We start from the raw sequence: 13,409 nt of genomic DNA, 5'->3' as shown, positions 1-13,409 counted from the left end.
CCATGGAGGTAACAGGAACCTAATGAGCCCTAGCCCATGAAGTTCCTGTGATTGCTGCAGGCATCACATGCCCAGGGGAGTGCTAGCTCCTTTCCCTGTCCCTGCCAGAGGGGAGAGTCCTCAGACCCTCCTCACTCCAGGGTGGCAGGGACTGCCAGCAGGATCTCCCACCCAATGGAAGGATGAGGATCAGGGTGGGGGACTGCTGCTCTGAGGGGCAGAGGGGTTCCTGGCTTCAGGGCTTGCGTCCAATGCCCATGTTTCCTCTCAAGGGGACCCACCACTGTCTGCCTGTCCCTCTGTGTGGTCCCACTTGTAGCTTTTTTTATACCACTAGCTCCTGGGAGCTCTCCTTGGCCACAGCAGATGTGTGAGCACTCTGACAAGATCAGCTACATCTACAGAACCCCATGTCCCCAGGTACTACAGTGCAGGGCTGTAGGTGCCCTTGTGAAGGGACCCTGACATACCCCAGCCCCAAAGACAGCAGCATCCACCATGGACAGGCAGTAAACATGTTCCAGCCCCAGTGCTCCCAAATCCCTCATCCTTTCCCTGCCTGAGAACCCCTTGCAGCTGTCCCACAGAGCCCAGGAACAACACACCACTGGGTTATCAGTGTCCCTGGGCTCCCTGTGTCTTCCAGCCTTACAGGGCAAAGGTTTGTTTAATAAGGCTTTAGGAGCTGCAGCAAGATGGTTTAGGAGGATAATTATAGGGAGACAAAACATAAAGCAGCCTCATGAACCAGGAAAAAAATTTTACATTTTTTGGGAAGTAACTGTAAAGGTGATGTGGGCATTGGCCCAGAGATGTAGCATTGTAGCTGATGAAGCCCTGATGTTGAAGCTTCCCTGTCACCTCTGGTGTCCCTGAGCACAAGCTGCCATCAGAGCACTGCCACCCAGCAGTGTCTTCCAGCCATGCCCAGGCAGGTCTCCTGCATGTCTCCATGCAAATAAAGAAACACTGAGGTCCTAACTTCTTGATTGTGACTTACAAGTCTTTTGCACCCTCACAAAATTTGGCATAATCCTGCCTGTTGAAGCCAATGATGTTTGCAGTCTCAGCATATTTTAAGCTTTTACCAGCTCTCATGTGTCAATTTTAGCTTGTGAGAAAAAAGGCAGCTCTCACTCCTCTCCCTGCTCTTTGTCTGTGCTGGTTCTGCTTTGGCAGTTCCCACTTCCCAACAAGGAGTACAAGCTCTTCAACAGGTTAATCTAAAAGTAATCCCCCAAATTTAAGGTACTCTGTCCAGCACTGACATGGAAACCTGGAAGCCCACAGGTAAAGGCAGTTGTGCCTCAGGGCTGGTACAAGTCTTCTTCCCTTGCAAGGCTTTTCCTCACAGGAGCATCCTTGAAGCACTCCCCACTGATGCCTTTGGCTCACTCTCTTCTGGCTGCTCCGGACATGTTCAATTAAGAACTTAACTGAGTTTTATACCCTCCTGGTGACTCCTCTTCCCACATCTCCCTGCCACCATCACCTCAATATCCAAACCACTCTACAGATAGATTGTGCTGGATTTTGTGGTTTTCCTGTGCTCTGTCCTCTCCAGGCCCACACAGATCTGCTGAAGCCAGGCAGGTGAGTTGTGCCAGCAGCACCCCTGCTCTCATCCCTGGCTCTCCTTCACTTCTTGCCTGCTCAGACTTTTCACTTCAAGGAGAAGCCTCCAGTCTCTGGTGGGAATTAAAAGACCACAAAGACTGTGGGGTGTAAATAGGGCAGAAAAAATTGGTCTCTGTTAGGCAGAGGCTGGAAAAGGAACCTGGAAGTGTTTTGAGAAGAAACCAAAGAACCAAGTACATCAATTGTGTTTGGGCAGGAAGTTGTCTTACAAAGCAGATGGCTTTGCATCCTCCTAGACCTGGCCTCTGAGGAACAGTCAATACTTTCATACTCCCAAAGAAATGGTCTTTGTAAGAGAGACAGTGTTTGGTGCTGGATGCTGAGCTGAGCTGTGGGCACGGGCTTTACTGCCCTGTGCTGTTGTTCACAGGCTGGGCTGTGCACAAGAGCTGCCCAGGGCACCTGAGCCCAGGGAGGTCCCCTACAAGTGTGTGCAAGGTAACCACAGGTCTGGCACAAAGGGGTGCCCCCTCTGCCAGTCTCACAGCAAGTACCAGGTCCAGCAGGAGCTGGACACAGTGACTGACCAGGCTGGTGTGGCTGTGATGGCACAGCACAGGGCCAGCTCCTGACAGAATGAAAACCCCCATCTTAGGATCTTTTCCTGTTGTAGTGGGACATACACATAGGTTAGCAAGGGATGGACAAAGATGCAGGGGCCTCCCTCTTCCCAGGCAATCTTAGAACAGTTTTTCCAAGGGTATCCCTTAGCTTTCATTCCAGCCCTTCTCCCTTTGCAGGTCCCCTGCCATGCCAGTGGTAAGGCAGTTATTTCATCTGGGACCAACCATCCCACAGACACAGCAAACCAGCTGGCCAGTTGGTAGTAACCACTTGAGCACTCCTGGTTCAGCAAATATCCTTCACTAAGAAGTGCAATGATCTAGCAGGCCCTGCAAGGCCTTCTGGCCTTCCAAAAAGCCAGGCCAGGAGGGCAGGAATACATGTTTCTAGAATAAGCCAAAGACCAGTATTTTTCACACACAAAGCATTTGTTAACCACCAGCTGGGATATTGATTACGCTGTCATTTTGCTGCACCTTAATGCACTTGTGCTGATCCTCCCTGTGCTGTAGATTTAGAATAAGTTGGTAAAACCCGAAGAGTCTGCAAGAGCTGGTAGGTCTGGCTGAGAGCTCAGTGTCAGGGCCAATGGCACTCACTTGAAATAGGAAATCGGGAAGAGCCAGGGGTACCCTGGGCTGGCCGTGGTGAAGTGGCAAGACACTCACCATTGTAACTGTGGCAGTGGGGAGCTGCTGGTATGGGTGCACCTGTCGGCTGGATGGCAGCAACAAAGGCTAATTAAAACACAGCTAATTAAGCGTTATGGGAGGAAGGAAACACGGCTGCGAAGGCACAATTTAATGAACGGGAGCTTGGTTAATTAAGGGCAATTAATGGTGAATAAGGATGATAATAAAGCTAGTGGAGCGACGCCTACCGCGCGTTAACGGGGAGGTGGAGCGCCTGCCTCGGGCGGGGGCGGGACCCCGGCGGGGGGACCCGGGCACGGATCCCGCGGGGGGCGATGATGATGATGATGATGATGATGATGATGATGATGATGATCTCATCCGCGGCCAATCAGCACCGCCCGCCCCTGCCGCGCCCCTGCCGCCCCGCCCGGCGGCGCCGGGGGATGCTGGCGGCGGCGCTGCCCGGGCGCGGTACGGCGGGGCTGGGGGACCGGGGCCCGTGCCGGGGGGGGCACCGCGGGTAAGCGGAGGGGCCGGGGCGGGCGTCGCTCCCCGGCGGAGCGCGCAGCCCCGCTGCCGGTGTCCCGGCGGGGCCATGAGCCGCGCGGAGGCCGAGCCGTGCTCCCGGGCGCTGGCGCAGGCCCGCGTCTACCTGGGGCAGCTGCGGGGCCGCGTGGCGCCCGCGGGGCCCGAGGGCGGCGGGCGCCGGGATTACCTGGTGGAGGCGGCGCGGCAGCTGCGGCTGGCGCTGGAGCGCGACGTCAGCGAGGACTACGAGGAGGCCTTCAACCACTACCAGAACGGCGTGGACGTGCTGCTCCGCGGCGTGCAGGGTGTGTGCGGCCTCCCGGGGGCAGCGGACCGGGGCATCCCTCCGGGGACACCAGCAGGGGCACTGGGGCATTCATACCTGTGAGAGGGCCAAGGTATCCCTGCAGGGAGAATGACGAGGGGACGGGAAAATCCCGCTAGGGGGTGTGTTGAGGGCACTGGGGCATCTGTCCAGGGAGTGCATCCCTACCGGGAGAAGGGCGAGAGGGCTGGGACATCCCCTGGGGACTGTGGCCAGTCCTTCGGGGCCGAGCCAGGCCCCTCACAGCCACCCTTTGCACCGGCCGCAGTTGACCCCAACAAGGAGCGGCGGGAGGCCGTGAAGCGGAAGATCACCCAGTACCTGCGGCGCGCCGAGGAAATCTTCAATTGCCACCTGCAGCGGGCGGCGGGGGGCGGCAGCACCGCTGCCACGGTGAGGGGCTGGCGTGGGGCCGCGCGGGGGGACGACAGCGGTGCCGTGACACCGGGAAACGGGGTGGGGATGGGGACACGCAGATAAAGCAGCCCCAGTGGTCCTCCACGTCTGCCTCTGCCAGATACCACGCTAAGATGTGTGGAGAAAACAGCAGGCACACGGAGCTGCCGAGGGTCCTGACCTGCCAGTGGCTGCAAGGGAGCTGGCAGCTCTTCGCCCTGCCTGGATCAAGGAGCCGAGGTGGGCCCAGGCTCCCCAAGGTGCTTCCAGGACCCCACCCTCCAAAGTGTGTATGCTTAGCTTGCTGCCACCATAGTGGGTATGGACATTTTTGTGGAGACTGAAGCCACTGCAGGGAACCATCCTGTCAAATGTTAGAAATGTCCTCTTCCCATCTGTCATTGTTTCCATCTGCATGGAAACCAAAGGCAGTGGCTGCTTTCTGCATTGTGGGAAGGAGGTGGTTAAAGAAGGGAGAGGGGAGTGAGGCAGGGCAAGGTCAGAGCCTAGTGGGAAGAATGCAGGGAGAAAGACAACTACCTTCCACACAGATCTCCTTAATGTTGAAACAGTCCAGGTCTAGCTTCAAATTTTGGTGTGATTTTTAAATCTGCTGCAAGTGCAAGCTTTCCCTAGAAAATAGATAAATCCAGGGGTTGGCCAAGAAAATAGTTCAGCTGATGTTAGAAATGAATCATGGCCATTGGAGTGTTTTCTTTGCACGTTGACCAGCTGGGCAGTATTTCTGTGTACTCTGGAAAATGCAGGGGCTTTTTTCAGCCACTGTAAAGAACAACAGCATTTCTAGGTCCTACCTCCTCTTCCCTTACCACCCTGCAGGGCTACAGCAGCCTGCGCTTCCGGCCCATCAGGACACTGAGCTCAGCAGTGGAGAACCTGAGACGGTGCAAGGTTGTGGGAGTGATTGATAAGGTAATGACTTCACCTGGAGAGGGGGGGTGAGGCTGGGGCTGGACCAGAGGGAGCATAAGCTGGAGGGTCCTAGCAGCTGGAATGGGGGTGCCAGCCCTAGCACGTCCATCAAGCGATGTTGGGGTATCCATCCACACCATTCCCACCCAGAAAAATTCATAGAAGAGGACTCAAGACCTCTTAAGGAGTTGATTGGGAAATCTGTTAATGTTCCTATCACTTTTGCTTACCATACCTCCCAAGATATTGACAGGAAGGTTTATGCACCTCGTTCTTTCCCACATATGGAATTGTGTTTTGTGCCCAGGTGTCACAATGGTGGCCTCCTGTGGATAATCTAGACTTCAGCAAAAGCTGAACTGTCTGGAAATAAACTAATTAGAAGTTCATTATCTTGGAGTGAAGGTGCCAGACTTACTGTATCCACACACACGGCACATTGCTCTCCACTACTGTTCACACATCTCAGTTTGTCAGGACTGACGGGATCCTCCTGTCCTGCCAAGGCCCAGTTTGAGCCCAGAAAGAGCACTGTGAAACCCTTCAGCGTGAAGGAAATAAAACTGGCATGGAAGCCTCCTCTTGGTTTAATTCCTGCTTCTTGGCTGCATGGCTATCTCCTTGCCAATAACCTGTGTTTTGCCTTTCAAAAACAGGGGTCTGAGCCTCACAAAACTCTTCCAGTTGGGTGGGAGTTTGTTACAGTTCCAGAGATGAGACCCTTGGGTCATTCCTGTAGGCTGTGTGTTGGGTCACCACTTCTGACCATTCTGTATGTACTGTCCCAGGTGCAGATTGTCCAGGATCCAGCCACTGGTGAGACCTTTATACTCAAGGTGAGTGTTTTCAGTTCCATCTGCCTGCTTCTCCCTCTCAGGCTGGGGCCACCTTGTCCAAGCTGATGGCTGGGGCAGATGAGAGGATGACAAATAGCAGCTCTCAGAGGCTGGATGAAGTTCATGGTTCAAAAATCTTCTTTTGGCTGCCTCAACCACCCTCTGTGATCAAAAGGGAAGTAGTTCTCCTTGGCCATCCATTTCTCTGACTTTTAACACTTCAAGCCTGTGTGAAACTGAGTCAACCCCTGAAACAAGTTGTGAGAGGTGCTCATTACAAGTCCTAGAGTATTTTTCAGTGTCCTTGGAACTAACAATGAAGTACTTCATTAACTGTACAAGGAGGATCTGGCACAAGAGGGAGAAGCATAATTTCCAGGGGAGGAGGAGAAAGGGTTGGAATGGCAGGTTCTTCCTGAAGGGAGCAGGGTGGTTGCAGAGGAGTCAGTGCTTTGGAGCAGCTGTGCCCTCTGGGTCCCACAGTGCAGATGGGGAGTGCCCTACCTTGGCAGAGCTTTGCAGAGCCCTGCCTTCTCACAGCTGGGTGCTGGGGACTGACAGAGCTGTAGGAGCCACAAGTTTGTGCAGATGGGGGAGCTCCATCAGGGGTGACCTGGGAGCAGCCATGGGGCTTGGCAGAAGGCACATTCTGCCTGGCCTCCAGCCCTGCCAGGTGCTAGGCTGCACAGAGTCCAAGTCCTGCCATGCTATACCCATCTGCCTGTCCCTCCTCAGAGCCTCCCCAAATCCCATGTTGAGACCCGTGCGCGACAGACCATCATCCCTCATGGGGTCCCCTTCATGGTCAAGCTGTTGTGCTACTATGTGAGTGAGGACTCCATCTTCCTCCATCTGGAGCACGTGCAGGGTGAGTGAGGACAGCCTTGCCTTCCATCTGTGAAACATCCTGGTTTATCCCAAACTGTCCTTTCTTTAAAGCCCAAAGTATGTTTCTCCTCCTGTTTTGGGACTGTTTTTTATGGTGATAATTTAAGCTGTCTTCTCCACAGAAGGGTGGTGGGTACCAGGGCTTGGAGACTTAGTGAACAGAGAAGTTCAGCTGTGAATTGCAGAAGTTTGATAAGAACTGGCTGGGGATGTAACCTAGAAATGGGCCTGTGGAGACCCACAAGAAGAAAGAAATTGTGTGTGGATGTGTTATACAGAAACCAGCCTCAGTCTTTAGAGAGATGAGCCACTGTGCCTCATGGGAGGAGCAGTCATGCCTTTGGGTAATGAAGTTGATGTGATTCAGCATCTTGGAAAGAAAAACCTCTCCATTTTACTGGCATTGTCTGACCATAACAGGAAGGTGATGGAGAAGGAAAACGAAGTGAGGTAGTTCACCTGACTTGTAGAACAAAACCATCTTTTGACAAGACCTTTATGAAACTTTTTTTTTTTTTTTTGGTTACAAAAGGTGAGACTGGATTTTGAGATCATACCAAAGAGAGGAAATGGAAAATTAGGGCTTAAAGGGCAGTGAGCATACTGGGGTTTGGTACATTGAGGAGGCTTACTTGAGGCTGTCCCAGATCCTGGTGAAGAAGTGTATGACAAGGTGGAGGCTTGTCCATGGAACTTGTTTACTCTGCTGGTTGAATGGATGTGTAGGGAGCAGCAGCTGGAGTCCAGTAACAACAAATGGAGGCTGATGTGGAGAACAGGCTCAACTCCTTGTGCACTGCTATAGGCTGAGTTTGCAGAAAGAAGCCAGCACTGAATGTAGTGAGGCTGGGAAGCCCTGGCAACATGCTGTGGGCACCAGGGTCTGCTGCTCTGGCTCCTTGCTGATCCATGGCCTTGTGCCATGCTGTGGGACCTCTCTGGCATTTCTGTCACACAGGAAGGAAAGGCTTTCAGGGGGAAGTGGGGATGGCAGTGGGGTCAGGAGCATGTGTGAATATGCTGCTTGTCTGTGACATGCAAGTGGCAGAGGTGGGATCAAAGAGACTCTGTAGAATGGGGAGAGGGCTGCTAAAGGAGGAGGGAATGGGACTTAGGTGTGCCAGGTCCCAGGGAAGCTGTGGCATTGGGCATGGTGTGCTTGTAGGGCAGGGGTGCATTCTGCATAGACTTGAGCTTTGCTGCTGGGGAGATTTTATGATGCTCCATCATGACCCCACTATGTGGGCTTTGGCCTGGGCCCCTGATTGGGCCATGTCAGCAGTGGGGGAACCAGAGATAATTTCTGCCTCATCACTTGTTCTCCTTTCTGCTTTCCAGGGGGGACACTGTGGTCTCACCTCCGCTCCAAGTACTGTGTCCAGCAGGACTGTGCTGGTTCAAACACCATTCAAGCCCTCCAGCACCACGGCACTGAGGATGGTGTGGGAAACTCCCAGGGTGGCAGCCAAGTATCCATCCTCCCTGTTTGGACAGGCAGTGGCCTCCCAGGCTCTGTGAACTACCAAGTATTGGGAAACACTGATGCCTCACTCCCTCAGGAGCAGTCCCCTGGCCCCACAGACTCTGGCTCAGGGAACCACTGCCAGCTTCTCCTGGCTCCTGCTGGTGGCAGTGGGGCTGCACCTGGAGGACAGGATCTGAGTGTGACACAGACTGTGTCTGGTGGTGTGGACCATTTTCCAGCAGCATCAGCCAAATGCCCTGGCCAGGGCCTGGTTGTCTACCCATGGAATGATCTAACCAGCAGCACAGGCTGCATATCTGAGAGAACAGCCTCCCCACAAGGCCCCAGCTTTCCCCAGGGGCTTGTCCCTGTACCAAAGACTGTGAGAGGGGGCCAGCCAGGGGCAGGGCAGCTGCCAACTAAGAAAGTGTCTGAGGCCTCCCAGGCTCAGCCCCTCCTGACCCTGGGTGAGAGGCAGCTTCCTGCAGGAGTTGCCCTGTCCAGCTCTGGCAAACACAGTGTGCCTGACCCAGCCGTGTGGGAGCCCTCTTGGGGAGTAAGCCTGACCTGTGGCTGCCTCAGCAAACAGCCACCATCAGGACAATGCAGGGCTTTGGCTTCCCATGGGCACAGCCGGAGAGCCTGGGCTGTGAAGGAAGAGCAGGTGCAGCTGTGGGCAGCAGAAATCCTCCTGGCCTTGGAGGGACTTCACCAACAGGGTGTATTGTGCCGGGACCTCAACCCCAGGAACCTGCTGCTTGATTCAGCTGGTAGGTAATGCCCCATGCTGCTGCCCCAAGGAGGAGGAAATTGGTCTCCCAGCTGGGAGACTGCTGCTTCACCCATTTCCAGAAGATGTGGACTTTCTTGTGTTTGCTTTGGAGGAGGGTGGGAGTCTGGGAAGGTTTAGTATTTCTGAAATTGGAAGTTTGATCTCACTTAGGTTTTCCAAGTAATTATTACAAAAGATGGCTCTGCAGCAGGAGAGTCAAGGGCCATAGCCACAGAAATGCATTGCCCCTGCTCCCACGTGGGGGTTGGCTGCCTGGGAAATCCCAGTCTGGGGAAGCTGAGACCAGCTGAACAGTGTCTGAGGTTAGTGGGACTAGTGGGTTATTTTCCCCTGCTTATAGTAACTGCCTGCTGGGGATGTTCTGGAGCTGTCCCATCCCTCTGAGCCATCTTGCTGTCAGTGCAAGTCCCTGCTCAGCTGGCAGCATCTGGAACAAATTGGAGAGCTATAAATTGCTTAAGAAAAGAAAAATGCAGAGAGTTGTGCAAGGAGAAAGCTAACCTTCTCCCCCCCTTCCCCTTTAAAGCCTTCTTCTTCCCTCACCACAGCCTGCAGTGAGATCTGGGAGCTTGGAGCCTGCCCAAGCAGTCTTACCTGTTGTGCACCTGGGGCAAGCACTGGGAGGCCAGTAGAGGGTGTGTGGTGCCAGGGGATGCTCAGTTCCTCTGTGCTCAGGGCATGACAGGCCCCTAGTGCCCTGGCTGCTCCCAGGGGCAGGGATATGGCTTGGCTTTGTGCTATGACCAGAGTCCCCAGTCTTTCCTAATACTCCTGCTTTTGACTCTGGTGCTGCTCTGCAGGTCATGTCCGTCTCACCTTCTTTGGCCAGTGGACAGAGGTGGAGCCCCAGTACTGCAGCCAGGCACGGGAAGAGCTGTACAGTGCTCCAGGTAAGGGATGTGTCCCCTGGCTTCTCCAGCTCGCTGCACAGTGCCTCAAATTAGACAGAGGGGGCTTCTGCAGGCAGTGAGATGTGTCCAGCACAGTGTGGTCACTGGTGCTCCCTGTCTCCAGCTCTAACCCCTCTCTGTCTCTTTCTGCAGAAGTGGGGGGGATCGTGGACCCCACTGAAGCAGCTGACTGCTGGAGCTTTGGCTCTCTCCTGTATGAGTTGCTGACAGGAGTGGTAAGAGGCTGAGGAGCTCTATAAGGAGGACAGGGGAGGAGGAGGCTTAAGGGCTGCCAGCTGTGTGGGGCTGGGAGGGTGCCTTGCCCTGCTGGCACCTCAGTTCTTGGCCAGGTTCCTTTAGACATGCGATTCCCAGTGCCTGTGCATGGTCTCTGGGTGTTAAGGGCCCTGGCTCTTAAATGCTACTGTGTAGAACTGGGGTTGTGTGGCAATGAAGATTCAACAGGGTGCTCCAACTCTCCTTGGTGCCTCTGCTTACCATCACCCTCTGCCTCCTGCAGCCACTCTCCCAAAATCATCCATCAGGGATTCAGCCTCACACCCAGCTGTATCTGCCAAAGGGCCTCAGCCTGGCTGCTACATCGCTGCTCACTGAGGTGAGGGGCTCAGGTGGATGGGGGGGAGAATGGGAATAGAGGTTGGGGAAAGGCAGGGTCCAGCCTGGAACCATTTCCAGTGTCCTCCTCTCCCCATCCTCCTGTCCCATTGCTTTTCTCTGCAGCTCCTGCAGTACAATCCCAAACGACGCTTGGGCTCTGGAAGAGGCGGCATAACAAAGCTGAAGTCTCACTCCTTCTTCAGCACAGTCCCCTGGAACAAGCTGGTGGGCTAGGCAGTCTCTCCTTCCCCCAGGGAGCTGGGCCCTGGGCTACTTCCCTGGCACTTGTGGCACTGGCAGCACTGCCTGCTGGGGAAGGCTTGCCTCAAGGGCTGCCCTGAGCTGGGGGACACGAGATTCTGCAGCCTTACATGTCCTTCTGTCTCTGCTTCTGTTTGCTCCATCTCCAAAGAGGAGGCGTCAGGCTGGACCTGTCTTCTCCAGGTCCTCCCTGGGGGGAACAGGACCCTGGGTGCACTTCCAGGAAGTGGTGGTGTTCCCCTTCTTGGGGCATCTCTTCTTCAGCTCAGCACCCTGCCCTGGAACTCCCTCCCTGTGTTTTTTATCTCTGCTGCTACCACAGTGACCCCCCTGCTCTGTTACGTTTTGTGGCTTTCAAATGCAGCCCCCCTGGGCCCTGCTGGCTGGAGCCCAAGCCTGCGGTCTCTGCCCCTCCCTGACTGCATGTGTGTGTGTGTGTGTGTGGGGGTCATCCCTGCTGCAGGGGTGACACAAGGAGCCCTCTGCTCTTCTCTCCCTGGCCCTCTGAAAAAAATAAACTACTCAGTATCACTTAGAGAATTGTCCTTTTCTTTCTGAGCTGCATCAGCCAGATGTAGGCCAAGTCTGCTGAGTGACAGAGAGCCCCAGATGTGTTTCTGAAACCTGCCTGGGCGCCCTGGGTTGGTGTCACCCCCAGCCATGCGCACCCTGCAGCCAAACCCCAGAAGGTGGCAGCAAGTGTCTGGCCTTCTGTCCTTGTGCTGCTGCCTGCCTCACAGCCTCCCAGGTCTGCACAGCTGTTTGGCTGCAGCTCAGACGTGGGAGAAATGCCTGGGTTGTCTTCCAGCCCTTTGTCATTGTTAGGTGTTGTGGCTCCAGCCTTCCATCCTTCAGCCTTCCAGAATCTTTGTACATGTGGCCTCCTTTCACCTGGCAGGACAGCAGCCCTGCCAACCATGCTTTGAGCACCCTCACTGCTGGTGGACCACACAGTGAGGGTTTAAAGGGGGGAACTCTGAGAGCCAGCACAGAGGGAAGGAGGCTACATGTATAAAGATTCTGGATTAAAGAAAAAGCACAAACACATGTGTCTGCTGACAGCCCAAGGTGGAGGCTGCTGTGCTCAGTGGTGCAAGTAAAAGCTACAGGCTCAAGGATGAGGTGGCAATGGCAGCAGTTCGGTTCTGGCCCTCCTCTCCCAGCACCCCTCACACTGCTCACTTATCTCCCATAGCAAGGAACGACTGGTACCACAGACACGTCTCTGTGGCTGCTGGTTCCAGCTCCTGCCTGCCCACAACAGCAGACACCCTCCCAGGCAGCAGCAGGAGTGCTCATCCACCAGAGGGAAGCAAAGCTCTGGAGAAACTCATCTACACCAGCAAAGGTGGACACCTCAATTGCTGTGCAGAAACTGGAGGACTGAGCAGGAGCAGCTGAGCCTGGGGCTTTTCCTCGCCATGGCAGCCTGCACTGGCTGAACCCTCTAGCTGCACCCTTGCACCCCTGTCCACCAGCTTCCTAGTCCTGTGATTCAGGGGAGGTTCAGGAGGAAGGACCCTGTGTCCAAAGCCACAGCATGGCATCTTGCAACTCAGTGCCATGGGTGTCACCCAAAGAGTCAAAAGAAGTTTCAAGCACTACTCTCTTACAGCAAGCCTTGACAGGGCAGATTAAATAAAGCAGTTTGCATAATTTTAAGAGTTTGACTGTATGTTCCCTTCCTGATTGGTTCGAAGGCTTCATTTATTGCAGCTCCAGACAAAATAAAGGCTTCCCCAGGCTCATGTACAAAGTCAAGGCAGACCCTCTGTATCCTAAACCAGCAGAGAGGCTGAGTGCAAGCAGCATTTTTTAATCAAAACCTTCCCTTTCACTCAACTTATTTGTGCAAGAATTAGACTCTCTACCCTTCCCAGAACAAGGAAGGGATTTTTCCTCTCCCCCTAACCTACCTTAGCCAGGGCCAAGCAAAAAAGCTGACTCTGCACTCTGTTTTTGTCCCTAGCTGCCAGGAAAATGAAGGCATCAGTACCAGGAACTGCCCTCCCTTTCATCTGCTTTGCAGCTGTGAGTGCAATCATTTTCTGTTAGAAGGGGTTGCCCTCTTCAGCTGTAGCTGGGAAGGGTAAACCATCTCTGAAGTTGATGTCAGAGCTGGGAAAACCCTGCCATGATTCAGAAATGATTTTGTGTTGTCCCAACGAGGACATCTTGCTAGGGAAACACCCAGCACCACAGACAGGTTACACTGTCCCTTGTTCTTGTTTCCTTTCTCCCTCTGCAACAGCCTTTCCACACTTGCATGAATTCCAACTCTTCCATTGCAGCAGTAAAAATTCAACTTCTTAAAAACTTTATGAGCCTGTCTCAGGTCTCTCTCTTGTCCATCATGCCCTTTAGCTAATACTGGGAATTCCTCACCATCTATTACAGTTCTGTTGCTAAAAAAGGATGACTTCCAACCCTAAAAACCTCTTTGCTGGGAAAAGCTAATTCTTTGGCAGAGAGTTTGAGGCCACCAGTGTTCACAGGCAGAGAAGACTCAATTTAATACCACCAGCAATGGGCTCAGCTCCCATTGCCTCTTTTCTCTCACCACCAGATAACAGGACTCTTGCACTACACTCAGGATGCTGCTGATGCCAGAGTCCTCACCCACTCAAACACACCCCACC

General features: G+C 54.0%; 1 protein-coding gene across 2 annotated transcripts; it reads left to right on the top strand.

Moving 5' to 3' along the window:
* The first annotated feature begins 3,432 nt into the window (after positions 1–3,432).
* RPS6KL1 (ribosomal protein S6 kinase like 1) lies at positions 3,433–11,301 on the top strand. Of its 2 annotated transcripts, XM_066552350.1 has the most exons (11): positions 3,648–3,763; positions 3,959–4,083; positions 4,208–4,346; positions 4,927–5,019; positions 5,808–5,855; positions 6,591–6,723; positions 8,082–8,978; positions 9,802–9,891; positions 10,045–10,127; positions 10,412–10,507; positions 10,633–11,301. In XM_066552350.1, exons 3-11 carry the CDS (start codon positions 4,221–4,223, stop codon positions 10,741–10,743), a joined length of 1,677 nt encoding a protein of 558 aa, XP_066408447.1. In that variant the 5' UTR covers positions 3,648–3,763; positions 3,959–4,083; positions 4,208–4,220; the 3' UTR covers positions 10,744–11,301. The 2 variants fall into 2 exon arrangements, with proteins under 2 accessions (XP_066408446.1, XP_066408447.1); XM_066552349.1 differs by lacking the exon at positions 4,208–4,346 and having other exon boundaries at positions 3,433–3,670.
* The last annotated feature ends 2,108 nt before the right edge of the window (positions 11,302–13,409 follow it).

This window comes from Molothrus aeneus, chromosome 6, assembly GCF_037042795.1.
Source record: "Molothrus aeneus isolate 106 chromosome 6, BPBGC_Maene_1.0, whole genome shotgun sequence".
Classification (NCBI taxonomy): domain Eukaryota; kingdom Metazoa; phylum Chordata; class Aves; order Passeriformes; family Icteridae; genus Molothrus; species Molothrus aeneus.
The sequence above is the reverse complement of the archived record's forward strand: the minus strand, read 5'-3'. Positions and strand labels throughout refer to the sequence as shown.